The following is a 15582-nucleotide window of genomic DNA, read 5'->3' on the forward strand; positions in this document are numbered from 1 at the left end:
CTGTGATTTTCACAAGCAAGTCCAGTAGAACATTTTATAATGCATTGTTATCATACTCCATGGATGAATCAAAATCTACATTAATATACATATGTACAATATCAGGGATGCCAAGTTCAAAAAATTTTTATGAGTGAGATTTTCATGACTCGGCATCTCGGCATGCGAATGTGCGTGCGAGCGAGGGTGTGGGAGGGGTTTTTCCCCCCTGTGTCCTCCTACGGTAGGGAGCTTTTTCAAGTTTTAGCTCTTAATGGTGCGATCAGTTGCATACTTAAGTGACTATTTTTTACTTATTTTGAAAGACAAAAGGGAAATATACCTTCAATTGCAACTATCACTTTAATCTTTTGAGCTATGCTCATTATTATAGGTCCAAGTTGCAGACTTCGCCCGATGCATGAGAAAGATGGGTGTCATGCATGAGATTGTGAGATGGCCCCTAAATGCTTGAGTCTCACGCAGAATGCGTGAGACTTGGTAGCTCTGCAATATACATTGTGTATGTTGCATTGCTAATGATTTGTTGAAGTTTATTAGGTTGGCTCTGATAACCATGATTCAAAATGAAATACTAAGAGACATAATAGATTCAAGTTATTTGCTATGTAGTTGAAAAACGGTATAGGCCTACACACAAAATAAAGAAATAAAGTGGATTGCTCTTTTTTTCTTCTTTTTTTCTTCTTTTTTTTAAAATAGTTTTGAGCCACTGCATTTCACTTCCTGTCCCCCCAAATTTCAATTGTAGAGGTTTTAGTGGCCCAAACAGGCCTTAAGAGAGAGAGAAAAAAATGTGTAGTCCTGCCTTATCAGCATATTGTGGTGAGCGGTAATGATGGCTAGTGTCATATAGTAACTGCCTATAATTTGGGATTCTCTGAACATTTTTTTTGGGAGGGAATGTTTTATGTACATGTAGTTTTCATGTTTGATATTGCAGCATTGACCACTGACTTTAATAGAGGTCTGCAGGCTAGGCATGATATTTAAGATGCCTTCCATGAGATCTGTGAAATTGTTTAATCACATGGTGTGCCCTTGTTTTGTCTGGTGTAGGTCTTGCTTCTGGTGGTTCTACTATGCCTGACCCTCCTCATCTCCAGCCTGGTCTGCATGACTCTACCTGTCACACTAGGTCGCCACATAATGGGTTTGTGGATGGGCCGTGGAGCTGTGGTTCATGAGCTTTACACTGGAGCTGCTGGCCTGTACATTTGTTGGCTAGTGCTAAGACTTGGCTCAGTCATGATGACCTGGGTGCCACAGGGCATGGAGCTGCTTCTGGTGAAGGTCAAGGAGTATGCCATGCTTGTGAGTATGGAAGGCCCCTGTGCTGACATCTTCTCATAGTAGAACCTGAACCAGAACATACTAGTAAATGCAATATTCTGCTACAAAGCCTGAAAATATTTGTCCTGTTTCTGTACTCTTGTGTATTGAAGCTCTTCGAGCCTGGACCACCAAAGAGAGTTCAGGGTCAGCTAGCTAATAACAATGCCACTTACAGTAAAGCAGTTTGACATCACTTTCCTTTAATTTATTCAAGGCCATTTGCATAACTCCAATTTTGGCAGATTGGTTGTGAAGAATTTTTGCACCTGTGAGGCACACTGATTAAAATGTTTTTCTTCAGAGGAAAAGAAAAGTATATGTCTATGCTGGTATGTTTCTTTTCAACTGTCTAGATTGTGTGCTTCAGTTCAAATTCTGCACATGCCACTTGTCACAGAAATGAGACAATACTACTTAACAGTTTTAGGTCACTGGTTAAAGAGACTTTATTTCTCTTCTTCACCAAACACATGCACCTGACATGACCTCTGACCTCAGTCAGGGTGCGCTTACAGGTGCCTCGCACAATCGAAGGAGCTTTTGAAACACAAAACGGAATTCTTTTGTGACAATTAGCCCCCCATTTAAGATAGTCTAACCTCATAACTTATGAACCACAAGGAATTATCGGTCTTCACATGGCCCTTATACAAACTGACTGAACAAATCCTTTGTGTTGAATGAGACTGTAATTATCAACCACACCCCTAGTACTTTCCATCCATGCTCACATGATTTTGTATCTAAACGTAGAACTCCTGACTTTGCCTACAAGGACTACCTTTTATAGGTAATCAAACCCTTGTTTGATTCATCTTGGAGTAGGTATGGCACTACTTTTGCCATGCATGTCACACTACATCCATCCTTAAAGGGACATTCCAGACGATTTTCATAATTTCACATCATGTAGTACATAAATCGACAACTCCATGTATGGATTTGTGGAATTTATTGTGGTTCTTGAACAGAGAAACAATAGTTTGAAAAACCTTAAACAAATGACACTGAACAAGGATGATGACATAGGAGGTTCACATATTTCAAAAATGTAGCAGTGTAATTCTATTACTGTACAATACCACTTGCTTGCGAGTTCACCTGTGTATAATGTATGCATGCCTTCTTCTTTTGTTCTGCTTCCTTGAGCCCCAACTCATGCATTCTTATGGTGACTCTGCCATGTCATCATCCTTGTTCATTGCAATTTGTTCTAAATTTTGAAAATATTCTTATTCTTCATCCCAATTATCATAAATTCTGAAACTCTGTCCTCAGTTTAACTAATTTAAAGTTGTTCAAATGTAAAATCTGAAAATCATCCAGAGGTCTCCTTTAACACTCTGAGCAAAGTGACTTTTTTTTTCTATTAAACCTACTTTAATACAAACCAGCACTGATATCATGCCCTGTTCTAAATCTGTAAGAGCATCTAATCTTTCTCAAATGAACTGCATATATGCACTGAGTATACCTTTTCAGACATTTGATAAACCACAAGTGTAGTTATTGCCAAGAGAGAAGAAAACAACTGGTCCGTTAGGCATATCAATCTGACTGCGTGTCACACTTCCATAGAAACATTTCCCTGCCTATGATTATACATGTCTGGTTTATCATAATAAAATTCTCTATGAAACCCTGGTATACAAACACTATTCCAACATCTAAATGATTTCCACGCGTGAAATCGTCCCTCTTGGTGAATTTCATCCTGAAAAAAGGATTTACATACCTCCACATAATTATACCCCCGCCAAATGAAGTTTGAAGGGGGTATATAGGAATCAGCGGACGGTCGGGCGGTCGGTCGGGCGGTCGGTCCGTTGCAAATCTTGCGTCGCGAACTACTTCCTCAGTTTTCAACCGATTCCCATAAAACTTGGCACAGATGTGTGCCTTGGGTTGTAGATGTGCAAGACGTATTTTTTGACAGTACCCAAAAGTACGTTGCCATGGTAACGGCATATTATGGGCAAAAATGGGTACAAATCTTGCGTCGCGAACTCCTCCCACAGTTTTTGATCAATTTTTATGAAATTAGGTACAGATGTTCATCTGAATATGTTAATGTGCAAGACACATATTTCCGCCATGGCAAAAAGTGCGTTGCCATGGTAACGGCATGTTATTGGTAAAATATAGGGCAAAATGCTTCATGGCAAAACTGCTTCATCAGTGTTCTTCCAATTTTCATGGAATTCATATTGAATGTTTGTCTCAGGATATAGGTCAGCATGACACATTTCTTGACAGTGACAAAAAGTATGTTGCCATGGTAACAGCTCACATATTATGAGCCAAAATGATGGAAAATTTTGTGTTGCAAACTACTTCCTCAGTTTTTGCCCAATTTCCATGAAACTTGGTACAGATGTGTGCCTTTGGTTGTAGATGTGCAAGACGCATTTTTCGACAGTACCCGAAAGTATGTTGCCATGGTAACGGCATATTAATGGCAGAAGATCAAGGAAAGATCTTGCGGATTTAACTACTTCCTCAGTTCTTTGACCAAAGCTTATGAAATGTTGTTTTGACCAAAGCTTATGAAATGTTGTTTGGCGGGGGTATAACCAGTCGCTGTAGCGACATTTCTAGTTTAAACTAACAAAGGCTGTTCAATTTTGACTTGCTCTGTGTGTGATTTTATAACTCCTTCCATGGAACACTGTAACTAGCTGAAACAGACCTGCGCGGTGTCTTTACCACCCGGCGCCGCCACGACTTCACCTTCCAGGCGCTCAGCTTTTCGGAGCGACACAGCGCCCAGCTTACCCGTGGGGTACCCTTCCAGGGACCCTAGCTCCTCTGGGCAATTGGCCCCTCGACTCAGAGAGGAGATAGCCATACACCAACAGGCTAGGGAGCTTAACTCGCAGCTTCCCCCTCTGAGGCCGCAGCGCCCCCCGTGCCCAGCCCCGCCCGTCCGCCCTCCCCTCCCGGAGGGGTGAGATGGTGCGTGAGATGATGTTAGACCAGCGTGAGAGCGTGAGATTTGGTCAAAATGCATGAGTCTCAAGGTCATTCCGTGCGAGTTGGCAGCCCTGCCCTACGCCTATCGCTGCGTAGTGTATGACCTGCGAGCTCACACAGCTGAAAACATGGCAAGAAGCCTGCAACATCGAATTGCAAAATTACTCTTTTTGCCCAGAACCGCCTCTCTTTCTACATAAAACCTCCACACACAGTTGCATGGACCTTCACTGCAAACTCAGTGCTACTTTACTTATGACCTAAAACTTAGTCCTGGCAGGGTTGCCATAAAATTGTCACAGAAATGAGACAATACTACTGAACAATATCAGGTCACCGGTCAAAGAGACTTTATTTTTCTTCTTCACAAAACACATGCACCTGACTTGACCTCTGACCTCGGTCAGGGCGCACTTCACAATCAAACGAGCTTGTGAAAACACAAAGTTTAATTCTTTCTTGACACCACTCTAAAGATAAATGCTATCTTGACACAGAATCTGGAGATACCATAGTGAAAAGGATTGTAGTGTTGCATAGAGTTAGGCAATTCTCCATTACCTAACTATGTAATATAGTTTCCATTTGTGCTTTAGTCCTTTCCTTAATAGTTCAATAACCCATAGCACAGTAACCCCAACACCTGTCCATCATTAATATCCCCCCTCATGTCAATAGGAGTCTTTATGTGGACCACCAAGGCTTTCCCCAGGTTAGTTTCCTCCTAACAACCCCACATCAAAGTATCGCCTCCCATCGTGGTCAGAAAGTTATCACCCCTTATCCAGTTCCCTTCCTGCCACAAATCCATCTCCCATTACCGCAACACTGTTCCTTTGAGCGTGTTTCTACTGAGCGACGAAAATTCGAGGTGATGCCAGCCGATGTGTGGTGATACCGGCCGATGCCGGCCGATACCGGCCGATGCGTGGTGACACCTCGAATTTTTCCTCAGTAGAAACAGATCGGGTAGTGGCCGATGCCGGCTGATGCGAGGTGCTCCGTCGTCCATCTATTGAGGTGGTCGATGCGTGGTGACGCGACGGACGATTCTCAGTAGAAACACACCGGGTAGCGAAATTCGTGGTGTATCGGACGTCTAAAATTTCTCCCCACGCTTTTCAATCGGTTCATCGCACACACTCCTTCGACACATGTGTACAAAATACGTGTGTACACACAGCGACCGTGTTCGCATCATGCTTTGTTTGTACCAATTCGCTTTTGTATGTGTTATAGGCCCTATATGTTACGTTACATGTGAATTGTGGCATTCATCATCTATTGTTCGCGTGATTAACAGCCTAACTTATTGCATTACTAAGCCCTCATCACTTACTTGATTTTACACCGCGTTATTTCATTTTATATTGTCTCGAATCGCGAGAGTACCACATTAGTATGTCGCAGCCTTGAGAAAATCTCAACTGGACCCTCGATCTCCAAAGATTTCTCATCAGTCAGTGGCAGGATACCAGTATGTTAGTTCGGGGTATATTGGATGGGAAGACGAAGAGAAATGGCTTATCAAAAAATAGCCGACGCAGTTGTAGCAAAGCAGGCCCGGTTCGGATCGTATTAAAAGACAGTGCGCGCGTGACCCAAATCTGTAACTTTAAAAAAAAAAATACCTGACTTCCGGAATCGCCGCATTTGCACGTCACCTTTGCATCACCTCGTATTTTATCGCTCAGTAGAAACAGCTCGACTGGTCGTAAAATACGAGGTGCTGCGTTGGACAAAATTTGTGGCGATGCCAGGGATGTGAGGTGCTCTCAGTAGAAACACGCTCTTTGTTTCAGGCCCCAAAATGAGTAAGACCACACCCTACGTTTCCATGCCAACGTTGAATTGACCAATCATATTGTGTATGGACCATGTGCTTTTCAGGATGAGATTTTCCCCCAAGTTTTAGATATAGTTTCTGAAAGTGGAATTGAGGGACTTCTACTCCAGGCTTTCAGCCAGATGAGAATGTAGCATTTCATCTGCTCTTTGAACATGTGATTTTATCTGTGTTACCGGCATTGGAGATATTTGTAACTCTTGTAACTCCTATGTTACACTTTTACTATTTTGCTGTCAGTAATAAACAGACTTCGACTGCATATTATATTTGGACTCCACAACTTCTTTATTTCGTTGATGACTTCAGCGTAATTGTATGTTTGAATCTGTGCCTCTCACGGCTATAATGTCATAACACATGGCACCCAGCGAGCGCCAATACACAACAGTAGAAGAGGGTCTGTGTGCTGTAGAAGCTGTTGTTTTCACATACAGATATTTCCATGAATGAGGAAGTCACACATATTTTCATACAATGTTTTTGTGATTTGACATAAAGGCTAGCTTAAGTGCACTCACAATATTTTCATAAGTTGTTAAATTTGTGGCCCAACAGTGATTTACAAAATCCACAAAAATTAAGCCCTCGAAAAAGTAACAACTTATACAGTAAACACTGTAATGAGACCCTGCATGTCTACTTGACATGTTTGCCAAGCAAATTTATACAAGAGAGACCCCTGATGTCTTTTAGGGCTCGGTCACACAGCCCAAAAGTCGCGTTAACGCATGAATCACGCATGAAATTTGGTTGTGCATGCTTGTCCGTGAAGAATTTTTGCTGATTTACACAATGAAAATCACCTATGAATTGCGCAAGAACTACAGAAAGATCACGCAAAAATCACTAACAAACCACACACTTTCAGCGCATAGGCATGCCCCAAATAGGGCGAATACGTGGTTGTGCGGGGACGACTGAGGTCCACGGAAAACCACGCATAATCTGCTCATTATCGCTAATGAACTGCGTATGAATTGCACATGAACGCCATAACGACAACATTTTCGTGAATGATCACTGATATTCAACGCATATTTCGCGCATTGTCAGCATAAGAACTATGCAAACTACACAAAAATTATGTAAAACAGCACAATACAGCGTAAACTCTTGCGCGAAGCTGAGTTTTGAGCTGCTCAAAACCTGGAATCGCGTAATGCGCTGATCTGGCGCACATCGGCGGACAACTACGAAGGTTCCACGTCAGACAAAGTCATGAAATGCACAAATCATGCATGTATCGCATAAGGCTCTAATTTCTTGCATGATTCATGCGTTTACGTGACTTTTGGGCTGTGTGACGGGGCCTTTATGTATCATGTTGTTCAGTTCACATGCCCATGATAAAGTTTGTACAAGTGTTGCAATTCTGCTGCAATTCATAAGCTACACACTCCCATTCTTGCAGCGGTATTAGCTTGCTAGTGTGTTTCTCACAGCTCGTGCTGTGGTTTGTGCATACATTTTTTTAGACCTCTCATCCATAGATGCACTGTGCTGTGCTTTCACACACAAAAGTTTGTTGTTTTAATGTGGATATATTAGTCTTTAATGGAAGAAGAAAAAAAAAGTGTTTTGTTATTGTTTGCAGGCTTGGAAGTCGATTGTTGTGGCCATTATGCTGCTGGGAGTAGTGCCTCTTCTTCTTGGACTCCTCTTTGAACTTGTTGTTGTCATACCACAACGGGTGCAACTGAATCAGACCCCAGTCTTCTTCCTCAGACAAGTAAGACTATAGTATCATCCATATATGCTATCAAAATATTGTGATTTAGAGTGTTCCATGTGCATTGCTCTTTATGAACTACAGCAGGTTGGCTCTTACTTCAAAAATTTCAAAGCTGATAATCTTTTCCATGATGAGATTGAATATAATGAGGATAGAAGTAATGATAGCATTGATATTAATGAGAGAAATCATGTTGTAATGAAGATAAAGGAGAGTATGTGTGGAGATATTGGTAATTAAACATATATGCCACTCCTATGATATTCTTCGGTGACTCTCAACACTTGCTAGAACAGTTGAATCTGCAAATAACAATCACCTGTCTGTAAAGATCTCCTGCTGATTAAATGAATGAACCAGTCTGTCATCTAGAGCATTATACTTGTATGTGAACCCGTCTACAAAGCCCACTTGCCCTTTAAGACCACTTTTTGTATCCCTCTTGAGTGGTCTTTACAGGTTTCAGTGTATTTCTTCCACATACCTTGCCATTGATATATCTAAATTTTATATAGGACTGGGCTCTAGGAGTACTGCAGGCCAAAATTCTGTGTGCCCTCACCATGATGGGACCAAGCTGGTGGCTAAAGGACGTACTAGAGCAGGTCTACCAGGATGGTCTACGCCAGCTCAACTTGACATTCATCACTCGACGTTTGGCATTCCCCGTCACCATTTGCCTTCTGATTGCTCTCTCTGCACCCTATGCCTTTGCAGTTGGCATCTTCCCGCTGTTTGGTGAGAAGGAATGTGAACCATATTTTTATGCCTCCGCAACGAAGTGGCCGGAGGCATTATGTTTTCGGGTCGTCCGTCCGTCCGTCCGTCCGTCCGTACGTCTCGTTTTGTTTTTGTTGATATCTCAAGAACCGTGTGGTGGTTTTACATCAAACTTGGTATGAGGGTATATCCTTGGGGGATAATACTTTGTGTGGATTTTAGGGTCACAGGGTCAAAGGTCAAAGGTCACAGGTTATTTTGTGAAAAAAAAATTTGAAATTTCATGTTTTTCTCCATATCTCGCAAATGGTTCAAGGTATCTTCATGGAACTTAGTATATATGCTTGTACCGATGGGCAGTGATTATCTAGGGAAGTTGGGGGTCATGGGTCAAAGGTCAGGGGTCAAAGGTCAAGGTCAACTCCTCAAAATATCACTACTTTCCTTATATTTATGCAATGAATGAAGGTTTTTTGTTTTTTTTAATTTGATGTATACATGTATTACCCAATATATATTCTGTGGGAAGTTTTTTGCCAAAAGGTCAAAGGTCAAAAGGTCAAAGGTCAAGTGAAAGTGCTGAATTGCACTTTTTCCTCCATATCTCAAAAGTAACTCACTTATAGGTATCATCATGAAACTTACATATTTATGCATGTTCAACCTAACAGTGATTCTCTTTGGAACTGTGAGGTCAAAGGTCAAAGGCCAGGTTTAGATAATGCTATTTTCCCATTTGATACTGAAATTATACTTTTTCTCAATACCTTGAAAACTTACTCAATGCATAAACTTATAAAAGGGTCAAAAGTCAAGTAAAAATCATCAGTTCCCCAAATACCTGCACTCTGACATTTTAATCATTCATCCAATTGAACCTAGTTCTAGGAAAGTGAACATTCAGCACATTTGTGTCAAACCTGTCATTTTAATATTTTGCCAATTGTTTGAAACTGTCATCACACATTGTCAAGACATTGTACTATAGACCTATTAGGAGAACCATGCATTATGGCGGAGGCATATCAGTCGCCGTAGCGATATATCTAGTTGTTTATGCCTCCGCCATGAAGTGTCGCAGGAGACATTATGTTATTTGGGTTGTCTGTCCGTCTGTCCAGAATCGATTTTGTACACAAAGTAATCATTTGAGGTATCAAAATGAAACTTGGCATATATGTATGTAGGCCTATGAATAGACAAAGTTGTGCATATCAACTTCTAAGTTCTCAAAGTAAAGTTCATGGTAGGTTTGAGGCCATGGGGTCAAAGGTTATGTGAAAAAATGCTAAAATTTCACTATTTTTTCTGTATATTGAAAAAAAGCTCAAAGTATTGTAATGAAAATTGATGTATATATCATCAGATAGTGATTATTTGCCAATCATGTGAAACTGTAGTCTCATATTCACAAAATTTACTGTAAACCTGATTGAACGATAATGCGATATACATTGTAGCGGAGGCATACCAGTTGCCAGAGCAACATTTCTAGTTTTTGTCTCACCTGTGTGGCAGAGGCGAGACATCCATGTCACTTTTTTGTCGTTGTCGCCATCAATTGTAGTGGTAGTGTCGTCAATAATTTGGTGTTCTCTCAGTAACTTTCCACAGCTTTGAGCTATGACCACCAAACTCTTACCACAGGTACATTATCTAAAAATGCTGGTCAAGTTCACTTATGAGTGAAGTCTTACAAGGTAATAGGTTCAGTGAACATTCCCAGACAAGCACTATACTCACACTGTTGTGGTATACTCATAATAACTTTCCACAGCTTTGAGCTATGACCACCAAACTCATACCAAAAATATATAACTCTAAAATGCTGGTCAAGATTGAATATGGTCGAGTCCAACAAGGTCAAAGGTCAAAGTTCAATGAACTTTTCCTTATTAGCACTGTACGCATAATATTGTGGTATACTCTTAATAAATTTCCACAGTTTTGAGCTACATTTATGACCACCAAATTCACACCACAGGTGCATCACCTATAGGCTGAGGGCCTTTTTATGTTCAAGTTTATTGTGTACGTTTGTGGGTCAAAGTGTAGGTGACAATGAAAAAGATGAAAATATGTATACCATGAAAAGGGTTGTTCCCGGCATCAAACCTTATTACATTATTGAAGAAAAGGAACATGCATGTAATCGTCAATTTGCCATAGAGCAGTGTGTGTGAACGAGGTATGTATCCCTCCTTACTGAACTGCGTGTAATACCAGAGCTGCCAAGACGAGGAAATCAGTGTACTGATCATTCTTCTAATGTATATTGCGAGCACTTGTACCAACTATCGTATTATCCTGATTAAATATATGATCTTTAAATTGGTTTGCAATGCAGAAATAAATAATCGCTAACTTCAGTTTATTGCTTGAAGGAACAGGGATTTTCTCCCATAGAAAAGCACATGAGTCGCACACTGCTAGTATACAAATATTGACTGCTCATGAGGATGATGGTGGAAATTATCATTCCCAAGGTGCTTTTCATACCGACCCCTCTATCACCCCGAGGCATTAGCCGAGGGTTGATGGAAGGGCCGGTATGAAAAGCACCGCGGGAGTGATAATTTCCACCACCATCCAAATACAGAGCAGGTAATATTTGTTTTATATACCTCATCGTTTAAGACTTAAAGGGGGAAGGCTAGTAACTGATCAGTGGGAATCAGTGGAAATGCTGGGAGATGATTGTTCCAATCCTTATGGGCTTCATTCAAGAGTTCATTGTATATCTATTGTTGTGTGAAAATGATTTGCTTCAGAATGGTCTCATATTCAAGTAATATGCAGTTTAATGCTTCCAGGTTAGCGTCCCTGGTCAGTGACGGAGCATTAATCTGCACATTACTTGAATGTGAGACCGTTCTGAAGCAAATCATTTTCACACAACAATAGATATACCATGAACTCTCGAATGAATCCCATAAGGATTGGAACAATCATCTCCCAGCATTTCCACTGATTCCCACTGATCAGTTACTAGCCTTCCCCTTCAACCAAGATCTAGGGCTAGGCAATAAATACAAATAGTGGGGGGCGCAAGGGATTTTTGGTTCAAATTTTTCCAAAAGCACCCAAATTTGGCACACATGTAGCCCAAACCATATAGGTTTAAAGGTCACTTCCATTTGAAAACATAAAAGGGTTACAATCATTTAAAAAGTCAGGTTAAGAGGATTTCTGGGTCAAGGAATTCGAATCTGAAGTTGTTTTTATGGTCTGAAGTCAATTTTTGTCTCGCCCACCGGAGCTGAAGGCAAGACTAAGGGATCCAAATGGCGTCCGTCCGTAGTCCGTCGTCCGTCCGTCGTCCGTCCGTCGTCCGTCACAAATGTTAAAGTTTACCTGCAAGACTCTCTTATGATGCATAACTTGGCAACTGTTACAGCAATGGCAGCCACACTTGGGTGATAAAAGCACTAGGGGTATCTTCATGTTATGGTGTTGTCGGAGGTCATGTGATGATGTCAAAGGTCATTTGAAGTCATATATTAAAGAGTATGTGCAAGACTCTCTTTTCTATGTTAAAGTTTACCTGCAAGACTCTCTTTTGACAAATAACTTCACATAAGTTGCTTGGATTACAACCTAACTTGGGTCATAGATGCACTGGGGGTACCTTCATGTTATGGTGCCGTTGGAGGTCACAGGATTAGGTCAAAGGTCATTTGAGGTCACACGTTAAAGTTTACTTGCAAGACTCTCTTATCACACGTAACTCGACACATGTTGCTACAATGGCAATCAAACTTGGGTGATGGATGCACTTGGGGTACTTCATGTTATGGTGCCGTAAGAGGTCACATGATAAGGTCAAAGGTCACTTGAGGTCATACGTTAAAGTTTACTTGCAAGACTCTCTTATCACACGTAACTCGACACACGTTGCTACAATGGCAATCAAACTTGGGTGATGGATGCACTGGGGGTACCTTCATGTTATGGTGCCGTAAGAGGTCACATGATAAGGTCAAAGATCATTTGAGGTCATACGTTAAAGTTTACTTGCAAGACTCTCTTATCACACGTAACTCAGCACATGTTGCTGCAATGGCAATCAAACTTGGGTGATGGTAGATGTCTCTTGGGAAGTTGAAGGTAACCACAAGGTCAAAGGTTACAGATGGGGGTCAACAAACTTTGAGGGCCCAATGTTAAGTTTTTAGGGCGCATTTCGTTTATGGCTCATAACTTTTGATCCCTTTGTCTGTTTGTGACTAAACTTGGATGGAAGATGTCTCTTGGGGAGGTGAAGGTCGTCACAAGGTCAAAGGTCACAGACAGGGGTCAACAAACTTTTAGGGCCCGATGTTATGTTTTTAGGGCGCTCTTGGGAAGTTGAAGGTAACCACAAGGTCAAAGGTTACAGATGGGGGTCAACAAACTTTTAGGGCCCAATGTTAAAGGACAAGTCCACCTTCATATACATGTGGATTGTGTGAATGCAACAATATTAGTAGAACACATCAGTGAAAGTTCGGGGGAAATCGGACAATCCGTTCAAAAGTTATGAATTTTTAAAGTATCTGCGCAGTCACTGCTGGATGAGAAGACTACTACAGTGTATGATGTCATATGCGTACAACAATATAAAGAAAATAAAGAGAGAATTTCACAAAACTTGACTTTTTGAATAAAGTGCACATTTCTTCGACTTGTTACTGACTTATGTGAGGACTGATATCATTCCCCCTGACTTCTGAAAGAGAGAAGTCGAGTGTTCTTTTATTATGTGAGAAAAGTGAGAATATCTTGAATTTTCTTTATACTTTCTTTATATAGTTGTACTCATATGACATCACAAGCTATAGTAGTCTTCTCATCCAGCCGTGACTGAGCAGAAACTTCAAATATTCATAACTTTTGAACGGATTGTCAGATTTTCCTCAAACTCTCATTGATGTGTTCTTCTAATATTGCTGCATTCCCTCAACCCACATGTCTATGAAGGTGAACTTGTCCTTTAAGTTTTTAGGGCGCATTTCGTTTATGGCTCATAACTTTTGATCCCTTTGTCCGTTTGTGACCAAACTTGGATGGAAGATGTCTCTTGGGGAGATGAAGGTCGTCACAAGGTCAAAGGTCACAGATAGGGGTCAACAAATTTTTAGGGCCAAATGTTAAATTTTTATGGCACGTTTCGAATGTGGCTCATTACTTTTGATCCTTTTGTCCGTTTGTGACCAAACTTGGATGGTAAATGTCCCTCAGGGTGTTGAAGGTCACCACAAGGTCAAAGGTCATAAGCAGGTCAATTAACTTCTGGGAGTTATAAAAAATATTAATTCCTTGTACGCGAATGGGCGAGACACAATTTGGCGATTGCCTTGTTGTCTGTGATATCCTCTTCCGGTTCTCACCTTTCCTCTTTCTTTGAATTCAGTTGGGTATTCTTTTCTTCTTTCTGTGAGCCACCTGGCACAAAAATTAAGGGTCTCCCACATACTCTTAAACAGTTTTACATTTTCATAATGTGCTCGCAGAGAACAAATTAAAGGACATTGTATCACCTGTAACAGCTGACACCCACTAGAGCCCTGACAAGACTAGGTTGGGTTGCGGAAGCACGTTACAGTATTCCATTTCAGCATTCTTTCTGTATCAGATGCGAAAAAAGTGTACAAATAAGCTTGTCCCAGGACATTACTAGTAATCTCTGCGGACTGACTGCAGACATACCTAGGAGTGTCCTAGGAATCACTTGTGAAGGGCAATAAAATGCTGCAGAAAATAGCAGGACAGCAGGGACATAGCTAAGATCACACCAGGAATGATAAAATCACGGACAGGACAATCAGGATGAATTTCCGACAACCATTTGGATATGCAGACAATATGAGGAAGTAATGCAAAGTTATAAATTCCATGCCAATGTTACACTTTCTTTCCCTCTCTTTCTCTCTCATATACCTGCCAGCTGTTGTGTCCTGTTTATTCTCTTCCTCCTCCTCCTCCTCCTCCTCCAAATCCTTTTGGCGCTGCTAATATCCTCCAACGATCCACCGAGCCATCTCGTTCGGAGTTAATATTGCTGGCTACTGTGTCTCAGTAGTGACTGTAGATGTATAGATTAACTGATTAATTTGTGACCTTGCATCACAAAACCACAAAATAGTCACCAGACTTGGATTTTTATTTCAGGGCATATTCTGAAAGAACAGACTTTAAGCTTTAAAATGATGTAATACTCAATACAAGTGGATTTCCCTAACCTATCTAAATTATGGAAAGAAAATACACATCGCTAAATAAGTTCATGAGGATGGTTGATGAATGTACGTAAAGAGGTTTCTAAACACATCCAATAGTTGTATTTACCTGTGACAGTTTTGACAATGGGCTGTCATCTTTCTCAAACGATGCCTAATCACCAACTGATGATTTGGTGGCAATTAGCAATCACCCAGGTGTGACATCTGGGTAAAATAGCGCCATCATAAATGTTAGACAGTTGGTATCCCCCCTCCCCAATCTTCCTGGTCATGTTGTGGGGGGGGGGGGGGGGGTTCTTTATCCAGATGGCCGATAGGTCTATTCAGATCATGGCTCTTTCTCGCTACAAACCACATCCCCTGCCAGTTGATGATATGATTTTCTTTTCCAGCATGGCCTGTTATGGCAGACTTGTTGCATGTATGGCGTAATGATGCCCTCTGTGCTCATGTACGGTGTACACTGGTATATGACTGTCCATCCATTTTTTGACAATTTTTCTTGTGTTTGTCACTTCGGGTACTCAGTTTTCGACTGGTTTTACTTCTATACGCGAGCACAGAGGGCATCGGCAAGCCAAACATACAACCACAACAACCATAACAGACCATGGAATTATTAAGGCAGCGAACGGAATCCTTCAAGAACAAGCGGGGAGGTTACCGAATGAATGCTGATTTGCAAAAATTGCTTTTCGCATCTTGTCCATGCCCTAGTGAACGGCAGGTTAGAACAGAATATCCAATATAAG

At 41.1% G+C, this 15582-nt stretch overlaps 1 protein-coding gene across 1 annotated transcript in view; it reads left to right on the forward strand.

Moving 5' to 3' along the window:
- The window catches only part of LOC139744590 (E3 ubiquitin-protein ligase MARCHF6-like), a 246330-nt gene that overhangs the window by 221446 nt on the left and 9302 nt on the right, over window positions 1–15582 (forward strand). The window contains 3 exon segments of the mRNA XM_071655019.1: window positions 1060–1314; window positions 7752–7886; window positions 8405–8627. Of these exon segments, the coding sequence (XP_071511120.1) occupies window positions 1060–1314; window positions 7752–7886; window positions 8405–8627 (613 nt within the window).

This window comes from Diadema antillarum, unplaced genomic scaffold, assembly GCF_040938485.1.
Source record: "Diadema antillarum isolate AM-2024a unplaced genomic scaffold, OU_Dant_1.0 seq00001190_RagTag, whole genome shotgun sequence".
NCBI classification, from domain to species: Eukaryota; Metazoa; Echinodermata; class Echinoidea; order Diadematoida; family Diadematidae; genus Diadema; species Diadema antillarum.